Source organism: Condylura cristata, unplaced genomic scaffold (assembly GCF_000260355.1).
Source record: "Condylura cristata isolate star-nosed mole 26May11 unplaced genomic scaffold, ConCri1.0 scaffold00023, whole genome shotgun sequence".
Lineage (NCBI taxonomy): Eukaryota > Metazoa > Chordata > Mammalia > Eulipotyphla > Talpidae > Condylura > Condylura cristata.
Genome location: NW_004567124.1, coordinates 20,119,860 through 20,143,334, shown reverse-complemented (window position 1 = coordinate 20,143,334; position 23,475 = coordinate 20,119,860). Strand labels below are relative to the sequence as shown.

At 42.5% G+C, this 23,475-nt stretch overlaps 1 protein-coding gene across 1 annotated transcript in view; it reads right to left on the bottom strand.

Moving 5' to 3' along the window:
- The window catches only part of FBN1 (fibrillin 1), a 226,687-nt gene that overhangs the window by 5,749 nt on the left and 197,463 nt on the right, over positions 1-23,475 (bottom strand). Inside the window, exons 51-63 of the mRNA XM_004687821.2 lie at positions 20,920-21,069; positions 20,483-20,548; positions 19,934-20,050; positions 17,955-18,074; positions 16,300-16,422; positions 14,742-14,873; positions 14,105-14,230; positions 12,794-13,000; positions 10,510-10,635; positions 10,145-10,267; positions 7,999-8,115; positions 7,067-7,195; positions 5,774-5,893 (exon numbers count right to left, since the gene is read on the bottom strand). Coding sequence (XP_004687878.1) covers positions 5,774-5,893; positions 7,067-7,195; positions 7,999-8,115; positions 10,145-10,267; positions 10,510-10,635; positions 12,794-13,000; positions 14,105-14,230; positions 14,742-14,873; positions 16,300-16,422; positions 17,955-18,074; positions 19,934-20,050; positions 20,483-20,548; positions 20,920-21,069 — 1,656 coding nt within the window. The remainder of the gene's footprint in view (positions 1-5,773; positions 5,894-7,066; positions 7,196-7,998; positions 8,116-10,144; positions 10,268-10,509; positions 10,636-12,793; positions 13,001-14,104; positions 14,231-14,741; positions 14,874-16,299; positions 16,423-17,954; positions 18,075-19,933; positions 20,051-20,482; positions 20,549-20,919; positions 21,070-23,475) is intronic.

The following is a 23,475-nucleotide window of genomic DNA, read 5'->3' as shown; positions in this document are numbered from 1 at the left end:
GAGGGATGTCCTGAGGGCCAGCGGACTCCTGTTCTCTCTTAATTTTTTTTTAAAGATTTATTTATTTGTGCATACAGAACTGGGGTATAGGCCTGAGGCTCAGGGGCGGTGAGAGGCTTCGTGGGGACAGAACAGGCAGATTGATGAAGTACACTGCTGAGGGGAGCAGCAGGCGGGTCAGGGGAGGTCTGGCACGCCATGTGGTCACCTCCGGGGCAGGTGGCAGGTGGCAATCGAACTCATGCGGAAGCGGTTTTAGATTCTCAGTGCTGTGCTTTAACCTGCTGCGCCACCAGGGAGGGCCCTCTCTTAATTTTTAAAAAGATTTAGTTATCTACGGGCTCTCCCTGGTGGCTCAGCGGGCTAAAGCACCACATGATGAGGCTCTACCAAGCCACTGCAGCACGAGTTTGAGCACCTCCCGCCAGGGAGGTGCCCACGTAGCGTGGCACATGGCTTAAATCTATACTAAGCGTTACCAAGAAAAATTAAATCCAGGTAGACTGCTTCACCACATTATGCGAGGCAGTGTGATCTTTTCGTTTGTTCTGCTATGAATTTCCAGACCTCTCCTGGCTCACCGGCTGCTCCACTCAGCAGTGTGTTTCAGTGGATCTGACTGTTCTGCTCCCCATTCTGTCTCTGGTGAATCTTCTCACACCCCATATCTCTGGCCTGTACCCCAGTTCTTGTATACATAGATAAATACATCTTTTTTTCTTTTAAAGATTGAACTGCTGCAGTGGCTGCGGACAGCTTCACAGTGCTCTGACTTAACCCCTTGCACCACTAAGAGGCCCAGATGGATTCCTGTTCTTATCTGAGGACAGTGCTAGAGTGTTCTACTCCACATCTGCATTTCCTCAAGGTCCTGGGGCTGGCTGGTAGCTGAGGCTCAGGATCAGGTAGGAGGGGAAGGATCCTGCAGATCTCTGCAGTTTTACTTTCCAAGTGCCCAGCCACGGGCCGGGCCGGGCCGACTCCCAAGCAGAGATCATCTGCATTCCTGGGGCGGCTGCTTTCCCAGTCCTCCTTGCAAAGTGGCGGGCTGGCAGGGCTGACATCCTACAGGAAGCAGGCGCCTCACTAGGACTTCCTTTTCAAAAAGTCACAAAAGCCCCCAGGTGCTTGTCCTGGGGGTGAATAGTGCCTTCTGGCATGTCTGCTCCCATCTCTAAATGGTCTGCTTTGATCCAAAGCAGCCTCCTGCCCAGCGGCTCTGGGCAGTGTCTAAAGCGAATGGCAGGAAGAGACTTAGGGCAGGCTTCACTAGCAATAATTGGGAAAAGCCCACAAGATGCTGCTGGACCAGCTCCCACAGGAAGCTGCCAAATCTGGTCGTAATGGGAAGGGAAAATAAATTGAACTTAAAAAAATCAACTTGAAGGGAGAAAACCTGGCACTTCTCATTTTTTCTAATTTATGTTTTTTAAAATCTCCCATCTATTTTTCTAGACCAGGCTTGCAGCAGAAGCTGGTTTAGATATTTCTTATTTGCTGCAGCCCGTTAGCAGGCATATCTTCATTTGAATGCAAATAGACTGGCTTCCTACTCAGCAAATTTAGCAAATATTGCCAAAGGAAAGGAGAGGAAGGTAATTCACATTTACTAGACACCTATTGCTAGGCAGGACACTAAATGCTTTACCTTATTTACTTAACCTTCCTAATAATTATGGGAGGGAGGTACTATTGAATGAAATCCCTGTTTTACAGGTGATGAAAGGGAGGCTTGGAAAGTGCCTCTAGCTTTCGAAGAAGCAGCAGTAGCAGCAGCAGCAGGACAGAGACACACACCCAGGTGTATCTAGCTGCGAAGGCCTCTGCATCCTTTTATTTGCCAAGAGAAGGCCCGTGTGTTCCTGCATTCAAATGAGCTCGTGCCACAGAATCTCTCAGGAGACCCACCTGCACTTACACTGGCACTTTAATTTGATTTACCTTATTTGCTCAGGTAGATACATTTATAAAGAAAATGCTTCTTCTTCTCCTAAGAAAATACCTACTTTTTTTTTTATTGTTTAATTAGAAAAGTAGGTGAGTAAATATGGCAGGGGCAGGGTGCTTGCATGAATAAAATACAATATAGTATAATAATTCATTCATATTGCTTGCCTTCCTCCCTTCTTTCCTTCCCTCCTTTTTTTATATGTCAAATCATTCGTGGGGCTGCCTGCCATGGCTCCGTGCCTACCGACAGATGGATAGAATGGGACCCTTTTTATCCAAGGACTCCCAAGTATCCACCCAAGGTCACTTCAGCTCCAGAAATAATTAAAGATGCCATTGTCTGGTTCTTTTCCCTTTAGTTAAAGATGAGGCATTATTTAAGTTAAAGGCGAGAAAGCCCAATGGCACTGGAACAGGGTGGTGCCCAGGGAAATGGGAGGTTCCCAGCACCAACCAAGGGAGGGTGGAGCTGAGCAGGGAGGAGAAACTGGAGAGGAGACTGAGGAAGGAAGGAAGCAGGATGGAGAGCCAGACGGAGACCTGGAGGAGGAACGTGGAGCAGAGAAAATGTAAAGAAACTGCATCTGGTTTTTGGTTCTAAACTGCTTGAAACAGATGTGGGTGAGATGTGGGGAGGTTGACTATGGCAGCGTTGATTTTGCTTTTGATTTTGTTCTTTTCTTCCCAGACTTGTCTGGCCATTTCTATATGGAAGGTGCTTTAGACTTGTGGTGGGCTCTCAGGCCTTGTGTTGGACCACCCCACTTTAGCTGGACCTTTACCCATGAGGAGCTGGATAACATGGGGTGCTTGCTTTGGAAACTATTCTTTGTCTTTTCTGTATTGCACACTAGTTGTATTAAGAGTCCTTTGAAGGTCTTACATGTTTTGTCTTGATGCAGCAGATGGCAGAACCTATTTAGAACAGGCAGATTTGGGGTTCTGGGGTGCCCCTCTCCCTGCCCTGTCACAGCACCACAGAATGAAGGAACAATCGAGGCTATTTCCTTTGGTAGAGACACCATTCCTGAGCTGGATGTCATCTCCTTGTCCCTCCACATTCACCTGGAGACTTTCGGCCTGCTCTGGGCCCCAGGGTGCCAATCTACACTGAGCCCTGCCAGGCATCTCTCCTGTGTCTGTGTTTTTGGTTGGACTCAGCCATCTGTTTCCTGTTGGGACTCTGATAAAACCTTTCAGGCATAGGTATATGTGTATACATATATGGGTGTATAGCAGGAAGACCTGTCAACATAAAGTTTAGATTCAGTCTGTTTTCTTTCAAGGAACAGAAATAAGGACAATGATTATGTCAGAGGGGAAAAAAGTTCATTCTTTATGAAAGGACATTTCAAAGAGTTATCTATACATGGGGGCTCTATTGGAGGTGAAAGCCTGTACCCTTCTAGAAGGTATTCAAGTCAAACCTGGATGACCAGGGAGGCTGGAGAGGGATCTGCATGTCAGGGAAAAGGTCTAACTAGATCATCTCTAAAGTTCCTCTTAACGTTGAGGATCTGTGTTATAAATATCTACTCCGGTCCAGAACTCTTCCTTCCTCTTTCACTTTCTTTTCTATCTTTTTTCCCTCCCTGAGAACCTAATAAAGTTTCAATTAAACCTGCTTATCAGCATTGGAGATGAGGGGTAGAGTGAAGCATGGATTAAGATAAGAAATTGGCAAAAGTTCAGTGTTTACAGCTTGAAAATAGCCTGTTTGTGCACTCTCTTTTGTATCAATACACAATTGCCACAATTTAACATGTTTTGCATTTTTCCTGACCTTTCTCATCCCATGAGTCCTGGCTCCACAAAGGATTTTTCCACACCGCCAAATATTTTTTTCTTTTTTAACCCTTTCAATTGGTAGTTAGGTTGGTAGAGGTTTTGTTCTTTTTTATAAAAGGAGATAAATCTAATTTTATTAAGATGGCATTTGTTTCTAGAAAATGTTCCCTAAAAGCAAATTGAAACCTACCCACACTTCCTCCATAATCAAAGGTTCCAGCTTATATAGTATGTGTTAGCTGTGGCACCAAGTGCCCAAAAATGTACTATCCCTTCAATTTAGGGATAGTCGAGATGACCAGGTCATCCCCCTTAACCTGGAGATTCTGCTCTGGCCCCATGAAGGTCAACTGCTGGCTGGGACTTCTAGAAGAATAATTTTTAATTACTAACTTTCTCCAGGGGAAAGTTAGTAATTAAAAATTACTAACCTGCAGTTTAATATTTTCTAAAATGCAATGAAATACGTGGCCCCTTACTCTGTAAATCCATCTTCTAAAAGTGATATCTTCTATCCAAGACTGAGGAACCAGGGAGGATAGGTCCAGAAGATCAGTCATGGGGAGGCTATTCTGGCCCAGGAGACACTCCTCCTGGACAATAATAATTCTTAAGAATACAAGACCAGTTTGGGCTCGTATCTCTTGGGATCAAAAACTCCCAAACATCTTCCAACTTCTTAATCCACTTATTCTTCCAGGTTAAGGGGGATAACGTGGTCATCTCAACTAACCCTGGATTGAAGGTAGGAAAAAGAGGGTCAGGTCTGGGAGTGGCAGAGCTCACCTCTTTATATCTTCCTCAACAGCTCCAATTTCATTCAAGGCACCTATGTAACAGGGGTGGACAGGCTCCTATACCATATGCTGAATGATGACTTTCAGCATGGAAGTTCTGTGACTGGTGATTAAAATCCAAGACCTCCTTGAACTGATAATGAACTAAGGCATTTCCATTAACGCCAGATAGCTGGTCAGCAAATTATGTAGTCTAAACTTCTCTGGCTCTGGGGTCATTTTAGCCAGCCCTGATCAGCTGTGCAAATCTGTGCCTTGTAAAGAATCAAACCAGATGAAAGAGACATAATTTCAATAAATGGAAACACAACAAATGTGTCTTTGTAGTAAAGTGAAGCACTGTGATGCAGACTCCTTTGTGCCTCGTAACTAAGGGCGGCTTTGTACCCCAAGATGTGGCTGCTGGACTGGGCCCCAAACCCCACACATGCAGTTGTGCCCTGCAGATGCTTACTTACTAATGAAAGAATGAGTGAAAGTGACACCTGAACGGCAGCCCAAAATCAGGACGTTCCCCGCCTTGTGTTCTGGTCTCAGAAAAGGTAGAACTGACTAAGGGAACAGGTGGCCTTTCCTCCCGGGCCTCCGGGCCTGCATCAGCAAGAGGGGTTTTGGCTTGATGGGTCTGTGCTGCTGCCAAACTCACAATGTTCAGACTCTGTTGTGCATGGAGTTATTTCCCCATGACGTTGTAGAATCAAAAATGGTAATTTCAACTTAATGAGAGAGTCTATGGATCTCCTTTCACTTTTAAAAAGAATTTAGTAACCCTGCAAAAACTCACTGTGTCTGCTGCTTGGACTCTGCCCCTGGGATGGTGGAGCTGAATGGAACCACTTCTCTGAATCCAGGAGCGGAGTCGCTGAAAATAGCCTCGGACTTGCTGATGTGGTTAGTCAGTGAAGTAGGATTTTGTTAGCCCTGGAAACCAACAGACCTGGTGTGGCAATGACTAATAAAGCAGCAGGAAAAAGGCCCCACGGTGTGTGTGTGTGCATGTTGGGAGTAAAGGAATTCTTGAGGCATTTCATTTCAGATGCCCTCCGAGTACCCTTCATCATTTTTTTTTTCACTGTTTGCTATTTTGCAGTGGTTATAATTTCCCTCTGATGTCAACCAGTGAGGACAATTTTAAATGACCACTGGTTGCTTCAGTGGCAAGCTAGAAGTGGTCAGAAACCAAGCAGTGTTTTGACTCAAACAGCAACTCGTTTTGTGCACAATGAACAGCTACTTGCCCACACACTGGTTCCACTGGTAGTGCTGGAGGTAACCCTGCGGGCAGCTGCATCTGTAGCCTCCGATGATGTTCTGGCAGCCATGCTGGCAGCGATGGTTTCCTTCGCACTCGTCCACATCTGAGGAGGGAGAGGACAGATGTCCTGAGGCCACATCAACATTCTGGCATTCTCCAAAGGGGCACTTATATGCATGCTAACTTAAAGGCACTTTTAATGAGACAGACGGGTGACATCTACAGAATCATTGTAGCACTAAAAACTTCAAAAATATATACCCTGGACCTTTTAAATAAATCCAAGGAGGGTGTCCCCAGTAAATTCTGCAACTAAAAATGCTGAAGAAATTAAGGCAGGCACAGGAACACTCCGTGGGATAGCTGTGGGAATTGTTTATACTACTTGTTGGCACCAGAAATAGAAACCAAAAGATGTCCAGGCAAAAATAAAATCCTAAAAACATAATTTAAATATTAAATAACATATCATCAGAAGTTATTCCTCACATACTTTATCCACCTTGGAGAATCCTCTAGATCTAATGACCAAACAATTAATGTATCTTATGGTTAGCAATCTACCTACCTTTTCTTTACTGGGCTGTAGGGGAGAAAAACCTGCTACTACAAATTTTGTAATTTCATGGAGGGTTTTGAAGGCTGGGTGAAGGTTGCTTTTGAATGGATATTTACAGGTAAACTTCTGGAAGGTGCAGACCAGAAAGAATCAATCCTTTTATGTCTTTTCTAGGAAACACAATTTAAATCTGAACACTTCATCTACTGTGCCTTCGCAGTAATCCCCCTAACTGACTCCCCACCCCAAAGTCCTTCCATCTTAGCTACACTATTTAGGATGATATCTGAAGCCACTGGGTAGTTACCCACCCAGTCACCGTGGGCGACTCCCAGGTTGACAGGGGTATACATGTTATTACTACACTTCTTTTTGTCTTTCCCGTTTATCATTTTGATGTTTGTTTATTTGCCAGCTCAGAAGCACCCACTGTACCCAGAGAGGTACAGAGTGATTCCCTGGCTACCTGGCAAGGTCATTACCCACTAGGTGAAATTAACAGTGGAGCAGAAGAAGTTGTGCTTTACCTAGAAAAGCTACATTATAGACAGGATCACACACGTTATGGTTCTCTAAAACATCAGAAGGATGCAAACCAGGCAAAATATTTCCTGTCTTCTGCTGGGTGCTCACAGAGGACAATGGTGAAGGTGTTGATGGCCACAGAGGTGCCCTCCCAAGCACCCAGACCTGGGTCAAGCTGAGGACCCTACCCACCTTCACAGCTGGCTCCACTCTGATCCAGGGAGAATCCCCGCTGGCATTCACAGGTGAAGCTTCCAGGAGTGTTCTGGCAAACGCCCTTAGACCCACACAGATTGATGTCAGAAGTGCATTCATTGTTGTCTGCAAAAAGCCACGGAGGAACAAATGGGTTAAAATTGCCCTAAGCTCTCTTTGTGTTGTTTAAAAGAGGGAAGGGTGAAGTCCTCTCTGGTGGCTCAGCAGGTTAAAGCACAGCACTAAGAAGCTAAAGCCACTTAGGCATGGGTTTGAATTTGATCCCCTGCCCCAGAGGTGACCACATGGTATGGCAGACCTCTCCTGACCACCCCCTGCTCCCCTCAGTAGTGTGCTTTGTCGATCTGCCTGTTCTGCTCCCCACTCTGTCTCTGGTGAATCCTCTCACTGCCTCTGTACCTCTGGCCTGTACCCCAGTTCTGTGTGCATAAATAAATAAATCTTTAAGGGCCCTCCCTGGTGGTGCAGTAGGTTAAAGCACAGCTAAAGCCACTTCCACATCAGCTCGATTCCCGCCTACCGCCTGCCCCGGAGGTGACCACATGGCGTGGCAGACCTCTCCTGACCCGCCTGCTGCTCCCCTCAGCAGTGTACTTCGTAGATCTGCCTGTTCTGCTCCCATTCTGTCTCTGGTGAAGCCTCTCACTGCCCCGAGCCTCTGGCCTGTACCCCAGTTCTGTATGCACAAATAAATAAATCTTTAAAAAAAAAAAGAGGGAAGGGTGATTCCCCCAGAAAAGGCCAATAAGGCCAGTACTTTCCACAGAGGTGGGTCCCAGGTACATCCTCATATACGCACATCCTCACACATGCTTGTGAGGGTTTGCCTCATTTTAACATAAGAGAAACTAGAAAACCATCCCTCACAGGGAGCTACATTCCACACAGGGCTTTTCCTTCCTACTCACCGATGCAGGCAGTGTGGTGTTGGGTAAATCCAGGAGGACATTTACAGGTGAAGCCGCCAATGGTGTTAACACACAGAAACTGGCAGTTGTGCTGCTTAGTTGCACACTCGTCAAGATCTAAAAGAAAATGCAAGATGGGTGTTCAGGCTGAGGTGACAGGACAGGTAGAGAGAAACCACCTTAGGAAGAAGTTGTGATTTCTACATCTCAAACAACCCTGGCCAGATCAGTGTCATAGCAAATGGTTGCGAGGAACGCTGGAGACAAAGGTTTAAAGATTAAATGTGATCTCAAGTTAGACCATGAAATTTAGACCATGTAGCTGTTTGAGGGAAAACTCAATTCTTTTAGTGAGAGGATCGAGGAATTCCACAACAAAGGAATTTCAAATAAATGATACAATTTTAAATTATAAAATGAAATAAAAAAGATATGGGATTCCCAAAATTTTCCAGAACATTGACAAGATCTATTCAAGTGGGAATATAGAAATATTGAGAGTGGAAATTCATTTGGTCATTCAGTCCTTTCTGTTTGCTCTTTTTCATTTACTCAAAAAACCCAAAACTGACTTCTTTGTTTAGAGAGTCTTTTTTTGGATAAAACAAAATAAAACAACTAGAGAGGAAACAAAGGAGAAAACAAAACAAGACAAAACACAAACTCTGATAAGTAGGGCACTTTTAAAACTGCCTACAGATTTTTATACAACATTACTTCCTACGTCTCCATGGACTCTTTGGGCCCCTTTCTTCACTGCTAGACCTTCTAGGCTTATTATCAACACCATGGCTATTTAACAGTATCAAGGAAATAAAGCATTCAAAAGATGCAAAGTATGTTCCAGCTTTCAGTAGAATTTTAATTTTAGAAAAGGAGAGGCTATATACTTAATAGCCCTTTTCCTCCTCCCTCCCTCCTTTCTTTCTCCCTCCCTCCCTTCCTCCATCTATTCCTTCCTCCCTTTCTTCCTTCTTTCCTCCCTTCAATCTCTACCCCAAGTCACCTCTCACAGCACAAAGTCAGTTTCTGTGCTGCAGACCAGAGTCCGTTTCTGGCTAGAGTAACATCTGGAGTGGATCTAAACTGAGAGCTTCTCTCAAAGAGGAGCCAATCTTGTGCTCTTTCTACTTCGGGGGGATAACTGTCTGCTTCCCTGGTTTCTGCATTATGGACAACGGTGTGCTTCCTGCCAGCAAGGCCTCTCCTTCCTATGAGTGAAGACAGTAGCATCACTCGCTCGAGGGCCATCACCACCAAGAGCGCCTTTCCTCACTTCCTTCCTCTTATCTGATCCTGTCTGTCCAAATTACAGACTTAGAGGTTTTGAGCTGCATGGAAAAACTCAGGCCCTTGTCTGTGAGGTTTGTCCTGTATTGCACACTTCTTCTGTCTCCCCTTCCAGCAGCCATAGGAAAGGAGTGGAGAGCTCTGCCTCTCTCTTCTCCACTTCCACTGCACCCCCACTCTGAACTCCCCTTACTTTCCTTTATCTCCTCAAGCCTTCTTGGGCTAACTCTTGTTCTGCTAGCTAGTGTACCTTTCTTTCTCCAAGCCCCTCACTTTCCAAATGACCCTTAACTAGACTCTTTTGTGTTGTTCACTTGAAATGTAAAGTTCTTATTATTGAGGAAGATGCTTCTAAGGGTAAATAAGTTATGCTTCTGATATAAGCTCCTGGAGGCCAGAATGGTTCCAGGGTGTAGGCCAAAAGCCTAGATGAAGTGTCTACCTAACTAGACACAACTTCCTCCGGGATCATAGCACAGATCAGTCTGAGGGAGGACTCTACTGAAAGATAGAGTTGTAGACATTGGCTATATAAATGCAATAGCTAGAACATAGGAAGGAGGTAAATGCTTAATGACCAGCCCTGGCAAAGGCTGGCAAACAAGCCCCGCTGTCTCTCAGATGCTCATGGATGCCCAGGGGATAGTGAGCAGCCATGACTGCTGCCGTAACTGGCCCTCTGAGAACTGCTGGCCTCAGCTTCCCCTCAAGCAGCATTAAGAGGAAGGTTGCAGTCACCCCAAGGAAGCACCTCTTTCTTGGACAGCAGCCATTTCACCTCTCTTATAGATTTCTCAAAGGTATCCTGCATGCAAGAACGTCCCCAGGAAGCAGGTGAGAATAAATTCTACTTTACCTTTGCAGCTCCTTCCATCATCCTGCAAAATGTAACCTTTTGGACACGAGCACTGGTAACTTCCTTCTGTGTTTTTGCAGATAAAATTGCAGGGTTTGGGAGCCTGGTTGCACTCGTTCAGATCTATGATAAAAGATAGTGTGACAGCTCTTCTAAAAATGAAGATTTATTGCTCAATACCTGTAAGGTCTCACAAAGAATTTTAGTTCTGAGGAAAGAAAAAGTAAATTCTATAGTTTTTCTTCATTGCCTATGTTTTCTCATCCAACTACACAGGCTCTGGAGACTTTTAGTCTGACAATATTATTTCTTGCTATCACCTACTATTTCTATGAAGGCATAAATATCAGAAAGGGAGCACTTACCCACACAGGCAGTTCCAGTTATATCTGGAGTGTAGCCAGTTTTACAGATGCAATGATACGACCCTCTGTCATTGACACATTCTCCATTTCGGCAAACATCATGAATAACCTTGCACTCATCAATATCTATAATTTAATAAATAGAAATTAAAATAAGAGGGATGTTATAAAATGGACAACACATATGGAGGGCTCACATCAATATAAATGACTAATTGTGTTACTATATTAGGGATCTATGAAATTAAATCAAACACGATAGCATGAATTTCTTATGTGATGGTAAGTACTGAAAAGCAAATAAACAACATTTTTACATGACAGTGGTAAAGAAAAGGCTAAAAGAAAACTTTAAAATAACTATTCTAGGCCCTCCCTGGTGGCACAGCGGGTTAAAGCACAACACAAAGAAGCTTAAGCCACTTCTGCATGAGTTCGATCCCGCCTGCTCTGGGGGAGATCCACATGGCAAGGCAAACCTCTCCTGACCCACCCACTGCTCCCCTCAGCAGTGTACTTCGTCGATCTACCTGTTCTGCTCCCCACTCTATCTCTGGTGAATCCTCTCACCCTCCGCATCTCTGGCCTGTACCCCAATTCTGTACGAATAAATCTTTAAAAAAAAAAAAAACTATTCTAAATTTACATTATTTTTCTCCTTGGGGTCCATAGAATCACAACCTCATCTAGACAGATCTAATGCTTCCTCCATCGCAGGCCATTGGGCTTGCTTCCTACTGACATCTCATAAACAAATCACAGCACTGGATCCTTTTGACAAGGAAACTCCATCTTTTTAAATACTGCATGTCCAAAATAAGAGGTATTTTTTCTCCTATTCTTTTTTGTTATGTTAAAAGAAATCCCTGAAAAATATCAGGCTGTTTAATACTGGGGAAAAGGGATCAACTTACTGCCTTTGGTGAGGGAGACACCTGAGGTCTGGGTGGGTCATTAGGCTGGTTTTCTGCAGCCAGCTAAGGAAGAGAGGGTTTTATCTCGGAGAGAGTGGGCATTGGGCACTACCTGGCATTCAGGACACTGTCCCCTGCATCTTGACCTACAGATCTCACTACAGCCTGGTGGGTGCTTTTCCAAGTGAGTTCTTAGCCTGTGATTGCCAACTAACCAGTTCATACTTATAGCTATTCTTTTTTTTTTCATGTTTACTCTAAAATGCAATTTAGCACAGACCCATTGGTGTTTAGAATTGTGTCTTCTCCAAAATCTCATTTTCATACCCTCCAGAAAATCATAAATTGCTTATGATCATCACATCTATTCTATATGGTTCTATATTTTACCATATTCAGTTCTATTATCCCACCTTCAGCCACATCTTTCCAATACAAATCCTACTTAATTTCCTTCTTCCCCCTTCACTTTCAATTCCCGCCAAGAGGTCAAAAGCCTCTTTTCTTCTCTTTATGAAACTAAGAACAACACAGTTATTGTTGGTAAACATAGTCCTGGCAGACTTCTTCAAAGTTGCCTCAGACCCCCTCTCCCCCCAACCCCCAACACAATGGCCTCCTCACTGCTGTTAAGTTAAAGCAGATTGTTCTTTTCCAGATACAAATGTGTCTTAATGGCCAGGATCTCAGCATGGCTTATACTTCTTTCAGTACATTTCTGCCATTTTTTAAAGTTGAAGTACATATTTGATGATGGACTTATTTAGGTATGCAGTAATCCTTCCAAGGTCTAGCTAAAAAGTTATATGCTGAATAATCAAAAGTTGATTTACAACAACTTCTGTTAGAAAGTAGAGGGTTCTCAGGCTAGCCTCCTTGGAGGATCAAGTGGTTAAGTGTCAGCACTATCAAGGTATCTGCAGCCCAAATTGGATCCTCAGACAGGGAGGTGACCCACACGGCTTAGCAGACCTCTCCTGTCTCACCAGCTTCAACAGTGTTTTTCAGTGGATCTGCATGATCTGCACCCCCCCCCCACTCTGTCTCTGGTGAATCCTCTCACCCCTGTGTGCTGCTGACCTGCACCCCAGCTCTTGTATGTATAAAACAACAACAACAACAAAAAGCAGGTAGAGGATTCTCTATAACACAAAGGATTCTCTATAACATCAGGAGGACCACAGACACTGGTGATATGGCCTTCCATGTCTTAAAACACTATAATGAAGAATTTTTGTCAGCCTCATCACAAACTCAGCCTAGGCTCACATTGTAAGTTTTTCATAAAACAAAACAAGAAAATAGAAAAGACAAACAGAAAATGACACAAACAAGACTCCTTGTAAACACTTCTGGGCCATGAGAAGTACCTGCTCCGTTGGTCATAAACCCTCGGCCATGGGGGCAGAGTTTTTTGAAAGCCACAGTGCCCTGGAAAGGGCAGATCTCACAGTGGGGGCCCCAACCTCTGCCCCCGTCACAGCAGCACTCGGACTTGGTGACGGGGTTGCGGTTGCTCGAGCCGATCTGGCACATGTTCTGGAGCACCTCCGTGAAGCAGTAGCCTTCCCGGTTGTCTGAAAGGGATGTCACATTGGAAACAGAATTTTAGGGCATCATATGAGAGTAGGAAACTACTAGGAATTTGGTCAGATATAAAAACCAAAAAAGGATATAACACTTTACCCTGAGTGAGAAGGAGCGAGAAGGGAAAGCTGGAAACAGCAGTAAGAGAGAAAGGCTGACATCTGAGGGAAACAAATAAGAGATTCAGCAGGTTAGGCAGGGAGGCACTCGCTGGATAAGGTCACACCTCTGCTCCCGGCAACATGGGCCAGCGATCATGCTCAGAGAGGGCAGAGAAGCACAGGGAGACTGAACCTGATCACCAAGGGCTTAAAAAGGCAGCTCAGGAAGACATTCCCAGCAAGTGACTCTGGGATACAATTCTAGGGGAAGGGTCTAGCTGCAGGTTGGTGCTAAGCCCAGTGGACAATCACAGCCACCGAGTCAGTTCCAAATTAGGAGCGTTTTTTAAAAAAAATAATAGTTTATTTTTACATCATTTTATGCCTTTTTCCATCTCAGTTGTAATCCCGTGGGCTTCCCATCACCAATTCACACGTGTGCCATCACCATAGTGCAGTGCACTCTCCCTCTCCCCATTTTTGATCCCATTCTCCACTCTACCCCTATAAAATGTCTCTGGTATATAGTTGTTCATTATTATTATTATTATTATTATTATTATTTTCTCGCCTGGTCCTTTATACTCCTATGAGTGAAACCATTCAGTATTTTTCTTTTTCTTTCTGGCTTATTCATTAAGCATGATCCCTTCCAGCTCCATCCATGTTGCTGCAAAAAGGCATGTGCTTATTTTTTTGATTGCTGAGTAATATTCCATTGTGTATATGTATCATATCTTTTTAATCCAGTTATCTACTTTTGGGCATTTGAATTGATTCCATGTCTTCCCAATTGAAAAGAAAGTAGCAATAAACATGGGGGTGCAGGTATCTTTTTGTTTGTGTCTTTTGGGCAAATACCTACCCTAGGAGTGAGATCCAAAGTAGGAGCATTTTAAACTGTCCTCAGGTCAGTCTCTATTCTTCCACTAAAGATCTGGTCTCAGGTGCCCCACGCCAGGTTGGGGGTGCAAGGGCAGCCTGCACACTCACCAAGGCACTCGTCCTGTGCGGGGCTGGGCGTGAAGCCGTCGTTGCACTCACAGGTGTAGCTCCCCAGGGTGTTGAGGCAGCGCCCGTTCTCACAGATGCCCGGCTTGGTCTGGCACTCGTTCTCATCTGTAGGAGTGAGTTGAAGGACCAGAGACAAGAGGAGTTATCGGACCACGTGGTGCAGGAATGGATTCTTCTTCTTTTCAAATGTAGTTTGTGATGTGAGATCTCTTCACTGTGGTCCCCAATTCAAAAGGGATGTAAGAGGTTTCAGCAAAAGTGCCCCTTCCTCCCCTCCTCCCAAGGAGTCCCCCTCCCCTCCCACTGCTCATTGCTTATGTGTCTTTCCAGAGGTGGCTGATGACATCCTAGCAAATACACCTGGTGTTCCAGGCCTGGCAGCAAAATAGGCCAAGAAAGCAAGCAACACGGGCTCCAGGGGGTGGATAGGAACGCCGGGGCTGCTGGAGCAGGCTGGCAGTCCAGGGGTGGGGACCTCGTCATGCCAGTCGCTGACACGCGGTGGGAGGGGCTGTGGCCGAGAGCAGCACCACGCCCAGGACTCTGTGGCCAAGCCCCTTCTGTCCCTCGTCCCTTCTGATCCCATCACAGCTCCTGCAGCGGATGGGTCTCTTACCCACGCAGCTTTCTCCATCAGGGGTGCGCTGGTAGCCAGGCCCACAGATGCACATGTACAAGCCGATGAGGTTCTTGCATTGCATTTGCTTTTCAGCACAGTCGTGTTTTCCCGTTTCACACTCATCCTCATCTGCCAAGAATGTGCAGCCACATGTTTACATGAAGAAATGACATGCGTGTTTTGTCTTTGAAACATCAAGTGGCATTATAACAACTAATTTGCAGTTATGCTATTTCATAATCTATTTCCTTTTGCATTGCTAGGTGCTGGCCTCTTGGGAATAAGGAGCTTTCCTCATTCCCTGACTTCAGGAAGAAACTGCTCTTTCGATGAAGAAATTCTATTGCACACCAATGTGTCTGTGGTTAACCACACCGTACACTTAAAAATGGCTAAAAGGCTACAAGTCTTGTGTTTCACCACAATAAAAAATTAATTTGGGGAAAAAAAGAAACGTCCTTAACTGTTATAGCCTCTTCAAATGCAGCATGTATGATTTCTATTTTTTTTTCAGGATTTTAACAAAAAAGGGCTTATAAAGTTTTTATAGCATAATGAAAATTGTAACATTATAATCACTATATTATAATAATAAACTAAAACTTGCACCAGACAATAATTATAACAATATTATACATGCAATATTTAATATTAAAAATTATAACACTGTAATGATTATTTGATAATGAAACCATTAGCCTTTCAGAGAAAGACAAGCAACCACAAAAATATTTTTCTCTACTAGCTTTTCCCTCCTTCATCATCTTTTTCTGGGATCATTCTTTACTCTCTGACCTATTGCATTTCCTTACTTCTTCATCTTTCCCTTTACATGCCACAAGCTGAGAATTTGGGAATTTATCCTGCAGTGATAGGAAGTTCTCATTTAGTTCTTTCCCTCTTTTAACAAAATTTCTACCTAAGCTTTAAGCTGTCTGAACAGACCAGGAGTCTGCTCCTGTAAGACCTGGGGGGAACATTCAGATCTTTAAGGGAGAGCCCCAAGATATACCCAGTACTGCATAATAGAATCAAGGCCAGTGCTTTCTGCTATCACAAGTGAGTAGGAAGCATTTTTAAATGGAATGGGTTTAGCTAAAGTAGAGTCTATCACCCCATGTTGGGATATACTATCCCTGAGTGAGGAAGGTTAAACAAACAAACAAAAAAACACTTTTATTCCATCCTGTGTGTTCTCAATTCTCAGTCTTGGTTACACCATAATATGATCATTTATTATCTCTGTCTCGATCTCTTTATATTGACTTTCTGAATGTAGGGAAATGTCTTTGTTTCTTGGTATCTTCAGTATTACAGTTTGGCTGACATCTGTTGGCAGTGAACTAACAATGATCTGTGGTACGGCTTTTCACCCATCTTAATGGTGCTTCTGGCTACAATTGAGGAGGGAAGGCAGCAGTGACAATGTGTGCACTGTGCAGAGAGCCATGGTGACAACTTCCTTCTTTACTAAGGGAAGTTTAGGAGGGACATCTTCCATCCAAACAGAGCTAGAGCTTTCTATCTTGGATGATATTGGAGATGGAGGTCTCACCTTTGCACATCCTCTTATCTTCTCTCAGAACATATCCAGCAGGACATTTGCATTCATATGACCCATAAGTGTTTACACAGCGGAAAGCACAGAGCAGAGGATTCTGCGCACACTCATTTATATCTGTGACAAAAGGAAGTAAGAAAATAATGGATCATGAACATTACCCAAAAAAAGGGATTTGACTTTTACCAAGTTGAAATGCAGCATGGTCATAAATATGGGCCAGTCTCTGATTTCAGGGAACTATTAAATCTTAGCTGGTAATTTTATCACTGATAAAAGCAGGGTGATCAAGAATCCTATTGCAGTGATTAAACAGGTGGATGAGAAACTACAGGTCACCCTAAATATAGGGTGCTTTTGTGAAATTCTGACTTTGAAGGCTCAAGTTAACTACTTACTAGTCACTAAAGTCTCAGGAAGTGGGGATTGATTTTGCTCCATTCAGTTAAAACAACTCTCAACTCTATTGTTGGAACAGAAGCAGACCCTGCCATTATCGTTAACCACCTCCCCCCACCCATATAAAAGGAGTTCTTGTGATGTAACAGTGATTCTTATGCCCAAGCAAATATTCTCAATCATCTTGCACTTAAGAGAGATACTTGGTTCACACCAATGCCCACGGTTACCACTTTAAATAAGTGGGACTGACTTTACTATTAATGGATAAGAGTAGACCTCATTTCCTGTATATTTTTTAGTTTGGAATCATCAAAATGTGTTTTATGAAAAACAAGACTACAAAGACAATCTTGATAACCATTTTTTCTTCAAGGCCAGTGATGCCCACAGAGAACATCAGTGAAATGATTTAATCGACGATTTTAGAAATTCAGCTCTCACACCAGGCTCTCACACCAGGCATTCATTATCTCTAATGAAGAGCTGGACTTTAATATCAACTTTACTCTGTAATTCTCCTCTTGTTTCTCCTTTTATGGAGAGTGGTTCAGAATCACCTCCAGGTTCTTCTGGGCCCCATTCTTAAAGTTTCTCATGCAAAACATCTGGAAGGAAGTTTGACAATTTGCATATCTGACATGTTCCCACGTGCTGATGTGACTGGCCAGGAGTCTGCCCTTCTCAAGAAGCACAGTTCTAGACATCTCCTCTCCCCTCCCCACTTCCTTGTTTCCAAACATCCTACCAGGGATACCGACAGATGCTTATAGAGTAGGGACAACCTCTTTTGCTATGATTGGCCCCCAATGACTACAGGGTGCTGGTGGTTATCTCAATGTGTAGATGTATCTAAGAGTAGAAAAGAAGGAAGAAAAAAAAAAGTGGAAAAATGGTAGATGCAAAAAGAAAAAAAAGGAAATGAAAAATAAGAAAAAAGGCAGTTAAACAGATGAAAGTTGTATCCAAATACCCATAGTAGGTAAGCACCAGCAACCATGCTTTAAAATAGGCAGCACACTGAGTGCTGTGAGTTACCTACATCTTTGTTTGCATCCCTGCAGAGAAGGGCATGGAGAGCAGAAATGATGGAAGGGCCCTTTGGACCCAGATGGTCTCAATTCTACATTTATAGAAACATAACACTCAGCAGAACCTGAGTGCTATTTCATCAAAAGAATTGTGATCATCAAATTGTTATCTCCACAACCAGAACACGTAAACAATGGCTGTATGTTTAAGAAGCTTACCTTCACAAGTCATCATTGGGCCAGGTTCAAATCCCTCCTCGCAAGTGCATTCAAAACCTCCAATCACGTTCTTGCATGTTCCGTTTCCACAAGGATTGCCCACGGAACATTCATCAGTATCTATAAGTGACCGGGGGGTATTAAAACATAATAAATTGAGAAAGGAGTGAGGTTGGATTCAGATAATACCTTTTATTCTGTCAGAGTGCTTTGATCTGTAATATCTAGTTCTATTCTTATTCTGTCCTTGCAAGAAAGGTGGGCACATTTCTTATCTCAGATTTATAGCTGTGAGGTTGGTCTTACTAAGGGGCTCTGGCATAGCAGTGATAGTACCATGGTTTCTAGCCCTTATCTTGCTCTTCTTCATCAGTTTTTCCAGTTTTCCTTGTTAAGAAGAAGAAGCAAATTTTCAAGTGAGAATAGCATTCAAAGGGTTAACACCAGGCTTCTGTCATAAGTGAACAAATTTTCACTAATTTGAAGCTAGAAATACATCTCCAGTTTGGCCTAACATTACCTCATTCTCCAGGAAGACTTAAATGTGTTGGATTTTTGCCAGATATAAAATAGAAGACTAAACTTACGTAAAATCAGAGACCAGAGGTTAAGCAAAATTAATATACTGGATAAAACTGAGATTCAAGAGGTTTTGTTGATTCTTTTGAAACCAGGTGGTTTACATTTGGCCAGAGAAAGCCTAGAAAGAAATACATTTAGGGTATGATCTCTCTAAACAACTGTGGAGACAGAACAAGTCTTCCCAAGGAGGTCTAAGAAATGTATACACCTCCTAACCCATCTAATGTAGAATATTGACGGTCTTGTGCTGACACATTTCTTGGAGAGAATGTCTTCCTTTGGGAAAGGAAACTCTGAGGATTAACATTGTTGTTTTAGCTCTCTAGGGCACAGAAAAGTAATGGGCTATCATCAAGGGTTATGTCTTATGCTATGGTCTGAAGTCAGAAACATGATATGGTAGAAAGATCTTGGGGGGTGTGGGGGTGTATTCATTTCTTATGTACAGTGTACCACTAATGAAAGATACCAAAGATAATATGTTGACAACTTTCCTTTTTATTTTGCTAGAAATCTGCATTGCACTGTTAAGAATACTCTATCTCCTTGAGGTTGATGAAAATCAAAATATCACTGATTTATCGTTTCAAGGATAATTAGAAATCATTTTGTTAATCTGCATAACATTACATTCTATGACTAAGCAGGCTAAAAGGATCCCCTCACGTTCCCACCCTGACAGCTGCAGTTGAAATCTTCATGCTTTGATTCCATATAGAAAGAACAATTTCTAATGCACACAGACAAACCCTCAGCATTTGTGTCATTATTAACTCAGATTACACTGAATTGCTTTGGATAGCTTAGAAAAATAGATGTAATACTTGGATTCAATCAAAATTAGTGTGAATTAGGAGTTCAAAGATCATCCATAAAAGCCATTCTTTGAAATTTTAGTAAGAGGTTTAAAGAAGAGGAATTTACACAGTGTACATTTGCCTTTCATATTACTAAATGTTATAAAATTCAGATATATTTTGTTTTTTACAAAATGAGAGAATAATATGGAGCCATTGACTATATATCTATATACCTATATATAGATATGTTTTAATTTCACAAAGATTTTCCTTATAGTGTTGTCCTTCCCACTATCTCTTCTAATCAACCCAGTGTCTGTCTACCTCATTAGACTGTAAGGTTCATGAAAAGAAGGCTTCTATTGTCCCGGTTAATACTATAGCCATATTGCCTAGCACAGTGCCACGTAACAGTGGCGACTCGGCAAGTATTGCTAAGTGAATGATACACTAATGAACAAGCATACTTCTTTCTGTTCCACTGTGATACTTCATTCTCTAGTATGAATGCTACAGAGCATTAAATAATATAAATTAATTACAAAATAGTTTCTAATGTGGAAAATCCCCAATGGGAAAAAACAGTTAATTACTCACCCACACATTCATTCCCTTCCAAAATGTAGCCGAAGGGACACTCGCAACGATAGGAGCCATCTGTGTTGATGCACTGCCCATGTTTACAGACATCAGGTTCTTTGCACTCATCCATATCTGAAGCAAGGGAAGAAAAATAGTGAATAAGAAGATCTTTTTTTTTTTTAACACAATGGTATATTAAGGTTGTTTAAGTGTCTAATTAATAAGCTATCTACAAGTACAAGACTACCATCAGTATCTACATGAAAAGACAAAAAAGAGAACTTAATATTTCAAGATGAATAGGAAAAATAAGTAGCTGAGGAATGATATACAAGAGACGGATGAAGAGCGTTAAAAAAAACCAAAACCAAAACGCAGACTGTGGTGGAGATCTCTGGGTGCTAGGAGGGGACCTCTACTGGGACCATATCTGAGGAGAAAATCTTATATTGTCAAAAAGTTAACGAGAATGTAAAACAATGGTATGTCACTAAAGTAAATTTATTTAATTAAATAAAATGCAAAAAAGGAGCAAATGCTGAAAATCCAGCTCAGGCTGCTTACCAACTGCTGAGTCATCAGGCCCCACAATGATCCCGCTTCCATAGGGACAGATCTGCCGGAAGGCCTCTGTGGGGGAGATAGAACACTCATGAGCAAGCCGACCCCGGCAATTAGCTATAACTCCTCCAGGGGGCGCTGTGACGGCCAGATCACCACAGGCTTCGTGTTGGAACCCATGAACAAAGCCTGCCCCGGAACCGGAGCCGTCACAGGCGCCCAGAGCTGCTGCGCCTTTAGCTTGGGCAGCTCTGACTCATAATGTAGTTCAGAAGAAAATAACTGACTAGCTCTTGAAGTAAAAGAACTATCATGACCATTTTAGTTAGGCTTACAATTCATTAAACTGTCTTACTTTCTGGAAGGTGTACAATCTCGCTTATCTCGTGGCTTGTCTTTACTTTGAAAGACTCAGAGAGAAAGGCAGATGATTGACATACCATCGGGTTCAGTGGGACACAGCTCACAGGGATCTCCCCAGCCTTCGCCCTTCAAAGCACAGCAGCATTCCTGCTTGGAGTGATTTCTGGATTTGGGTGATGAACACTTTCCTCCTTCAAACTTTGCATAGCAGTAGCTCATTCGCAAATCTGTAGCATAAGTTCAAAAGACATTTAGTTGCATTCCTACTTTTGTTGCATTCCTACTAAATCATTACAGTATAAATAGTAAATAAGAAGCAATCTATTTCCTGAAGGGTGCTCTCTTAGGACTTAGTGGTCCTAAGTGAACATCATAGTAGCTGAGCTGAGATCTTTAGTCCTAGCACACATCCATGTGGCTTTCACCTTCATATTTCTTACTCTAGTCAAAACCTGATACTAATAATGCAATCCAACACTGTCACATTCAAAATTGACATCAGTGACTTCTGGATGGGAAGATGCATTTTACAGTTATTACATAGATACCTTAAAAAAAAAAAAGTCTGACCAGTTCTACCCTGTCCTGTCACTGTTTTTCAATTCAGGTAGCAAGTTATTATGTGGACTGGGAAAAACACAACCCAATGGTTGGTCATAGGTATTTCTGTTAAGACAACATGACCAGCTTTTATTTTATGACAAAGGAGACAGAGGACAAAGATTATGATGTAAAAATAATTGAACTGCCAAAGAATTAAAGTACTATCTGCCTATTTATTTATCTGTATGCCTATGTATGTATCTATCTAATATCTATTTATTCACTCATTCCTATAGCAATCATATTTACCATGTTCTGGTATGTCAAATTCAGTTCATGTCTCCCACCTCCCAGTAGACTCTTCATGGTCACCAACCCTAGGTAAATTGTCCCCCTAATTTCTATTACATTTCTGCTAATGGTTAGGACCTAACAGGTACCTTCAATGAACTACAATGAAAGCCAGAAGCAATAAAAGCCAGCCGTTCTTATCCTATAGCATGTCTGTCATCCAAGTATTTGCTGAATAGCTTCAAGATTTAAAAATAAAATCCAGAGGCCACCTTCTGATTTGCTTATTTCTTCAAGTTTACCATCACATGCAATGTTTGTGCTTATTGGTTTTTATTATTTATTCTTACAGTTCCCTTAAGATACAATTTAGGGACCACTCACAAAAATGTCTCAAGATTAAAACTTAACTGTCTCTTTTATCTTCTCGTTTGTAATGTTTCTTTTAAATTTAGATCTCTGCATATTGCAATTCTTGTTCTCTTTTCATTGTATCACTAACCTGTTCCATAACTCTGCCCCCAACAACACTCCATTAGCCCAAGCCCAGAAAAAAAAATCTAGGCATTTCATAAAGGCTCAAATACATGATAGTTAAGGGTGAGCCTAACTGACAAATGCCCTTCACTGAATTCTGTAAATTGAGAGGCTCTGTGACCTGCAGGAAGATCTGTTGATCTTGAGTCCTAAGAAATTTGGTCCTTCAAAAATATTATTTGTAGTTCCATGCAATTTTCTCATTTCACAGGCAGTAGAAGTCTGACTCCTAATTTGTTATCTTATGAGAAAAACACAACTCTTAATTCCTTGGCTCCAACAAAATCTGTGCCCTGGGGGCATTTACATATGTTTTTGGTGATTCTCTACAATTGGTTTATTAATCAAGAGCCTTGCATTGAGAAATAGAATCCGGATCACCCACATACTTTAACTAGGGCTCACCAGGATGCCTGTTTACCAGTCCATCTGCAAGGATCCCTTATTGACCTCTGAAATTTCATCAGAACTGCAGAAGTCACTTTCCCTGCTTGCATTCCTCGATTCTGGCTCTGTCTCTTGGACCTGAGCATGTGGCAGAGCTGCTCACAGCTGGGCTGATTCTTCCTGCAGTGTTAGCTTGATCTTTGACAGGCCAGTGCAAATTGAATTAATTGCCTATGAGTTTCCTCTGGCTTGCCACATAGGCAGATTCACACCTGGTTTCTCACTGCTTTCTTTCCAAAGTCAGGCCAAGCCAAAGGCACACAAAAACAAATGACTGGAGTTAGAATTTATCTGGCCAGTCTGGCCCATACAAACAGAATACTTGTTTGAATCAAGCATCACTTCATCCACAACCACCAATCCATGTGGGCCACAGAACTAGATTCTGTGAAACTTCAGAAACTGTCACATACTCAGATTGGTTGGCAAGTTGCCATTACTGTTGTTTAAATGAGAAACCTGAGATTCCAAAGGAGTAACTGACTTGTTCTAAGGTAAAAAAGGCAGGACTGAACTCCAAATCTAATTTTTGGAATCTTATACGATACAGAGTTTTCCTCATACTTGGTAATATGGCAGCAAAACAAAACAGAAATAACCAAGGGGAAGGTGGGAAGAGCTAGAACAATAATGCAACAACATGGAGGGGAGGGAGAGGAGAAATATGTGTGCTTATGTGCTGTTGTTTTAATTCATTAAACTAGTTTGGACAAACAGAGAGACAAACATTGCATTATTTAGGAAAAACTAAACAGTTTTCTGGGATATGATATGTTGTATTATGCTTAAGTTCAGGCTCCCTTTTAATTTTTTCT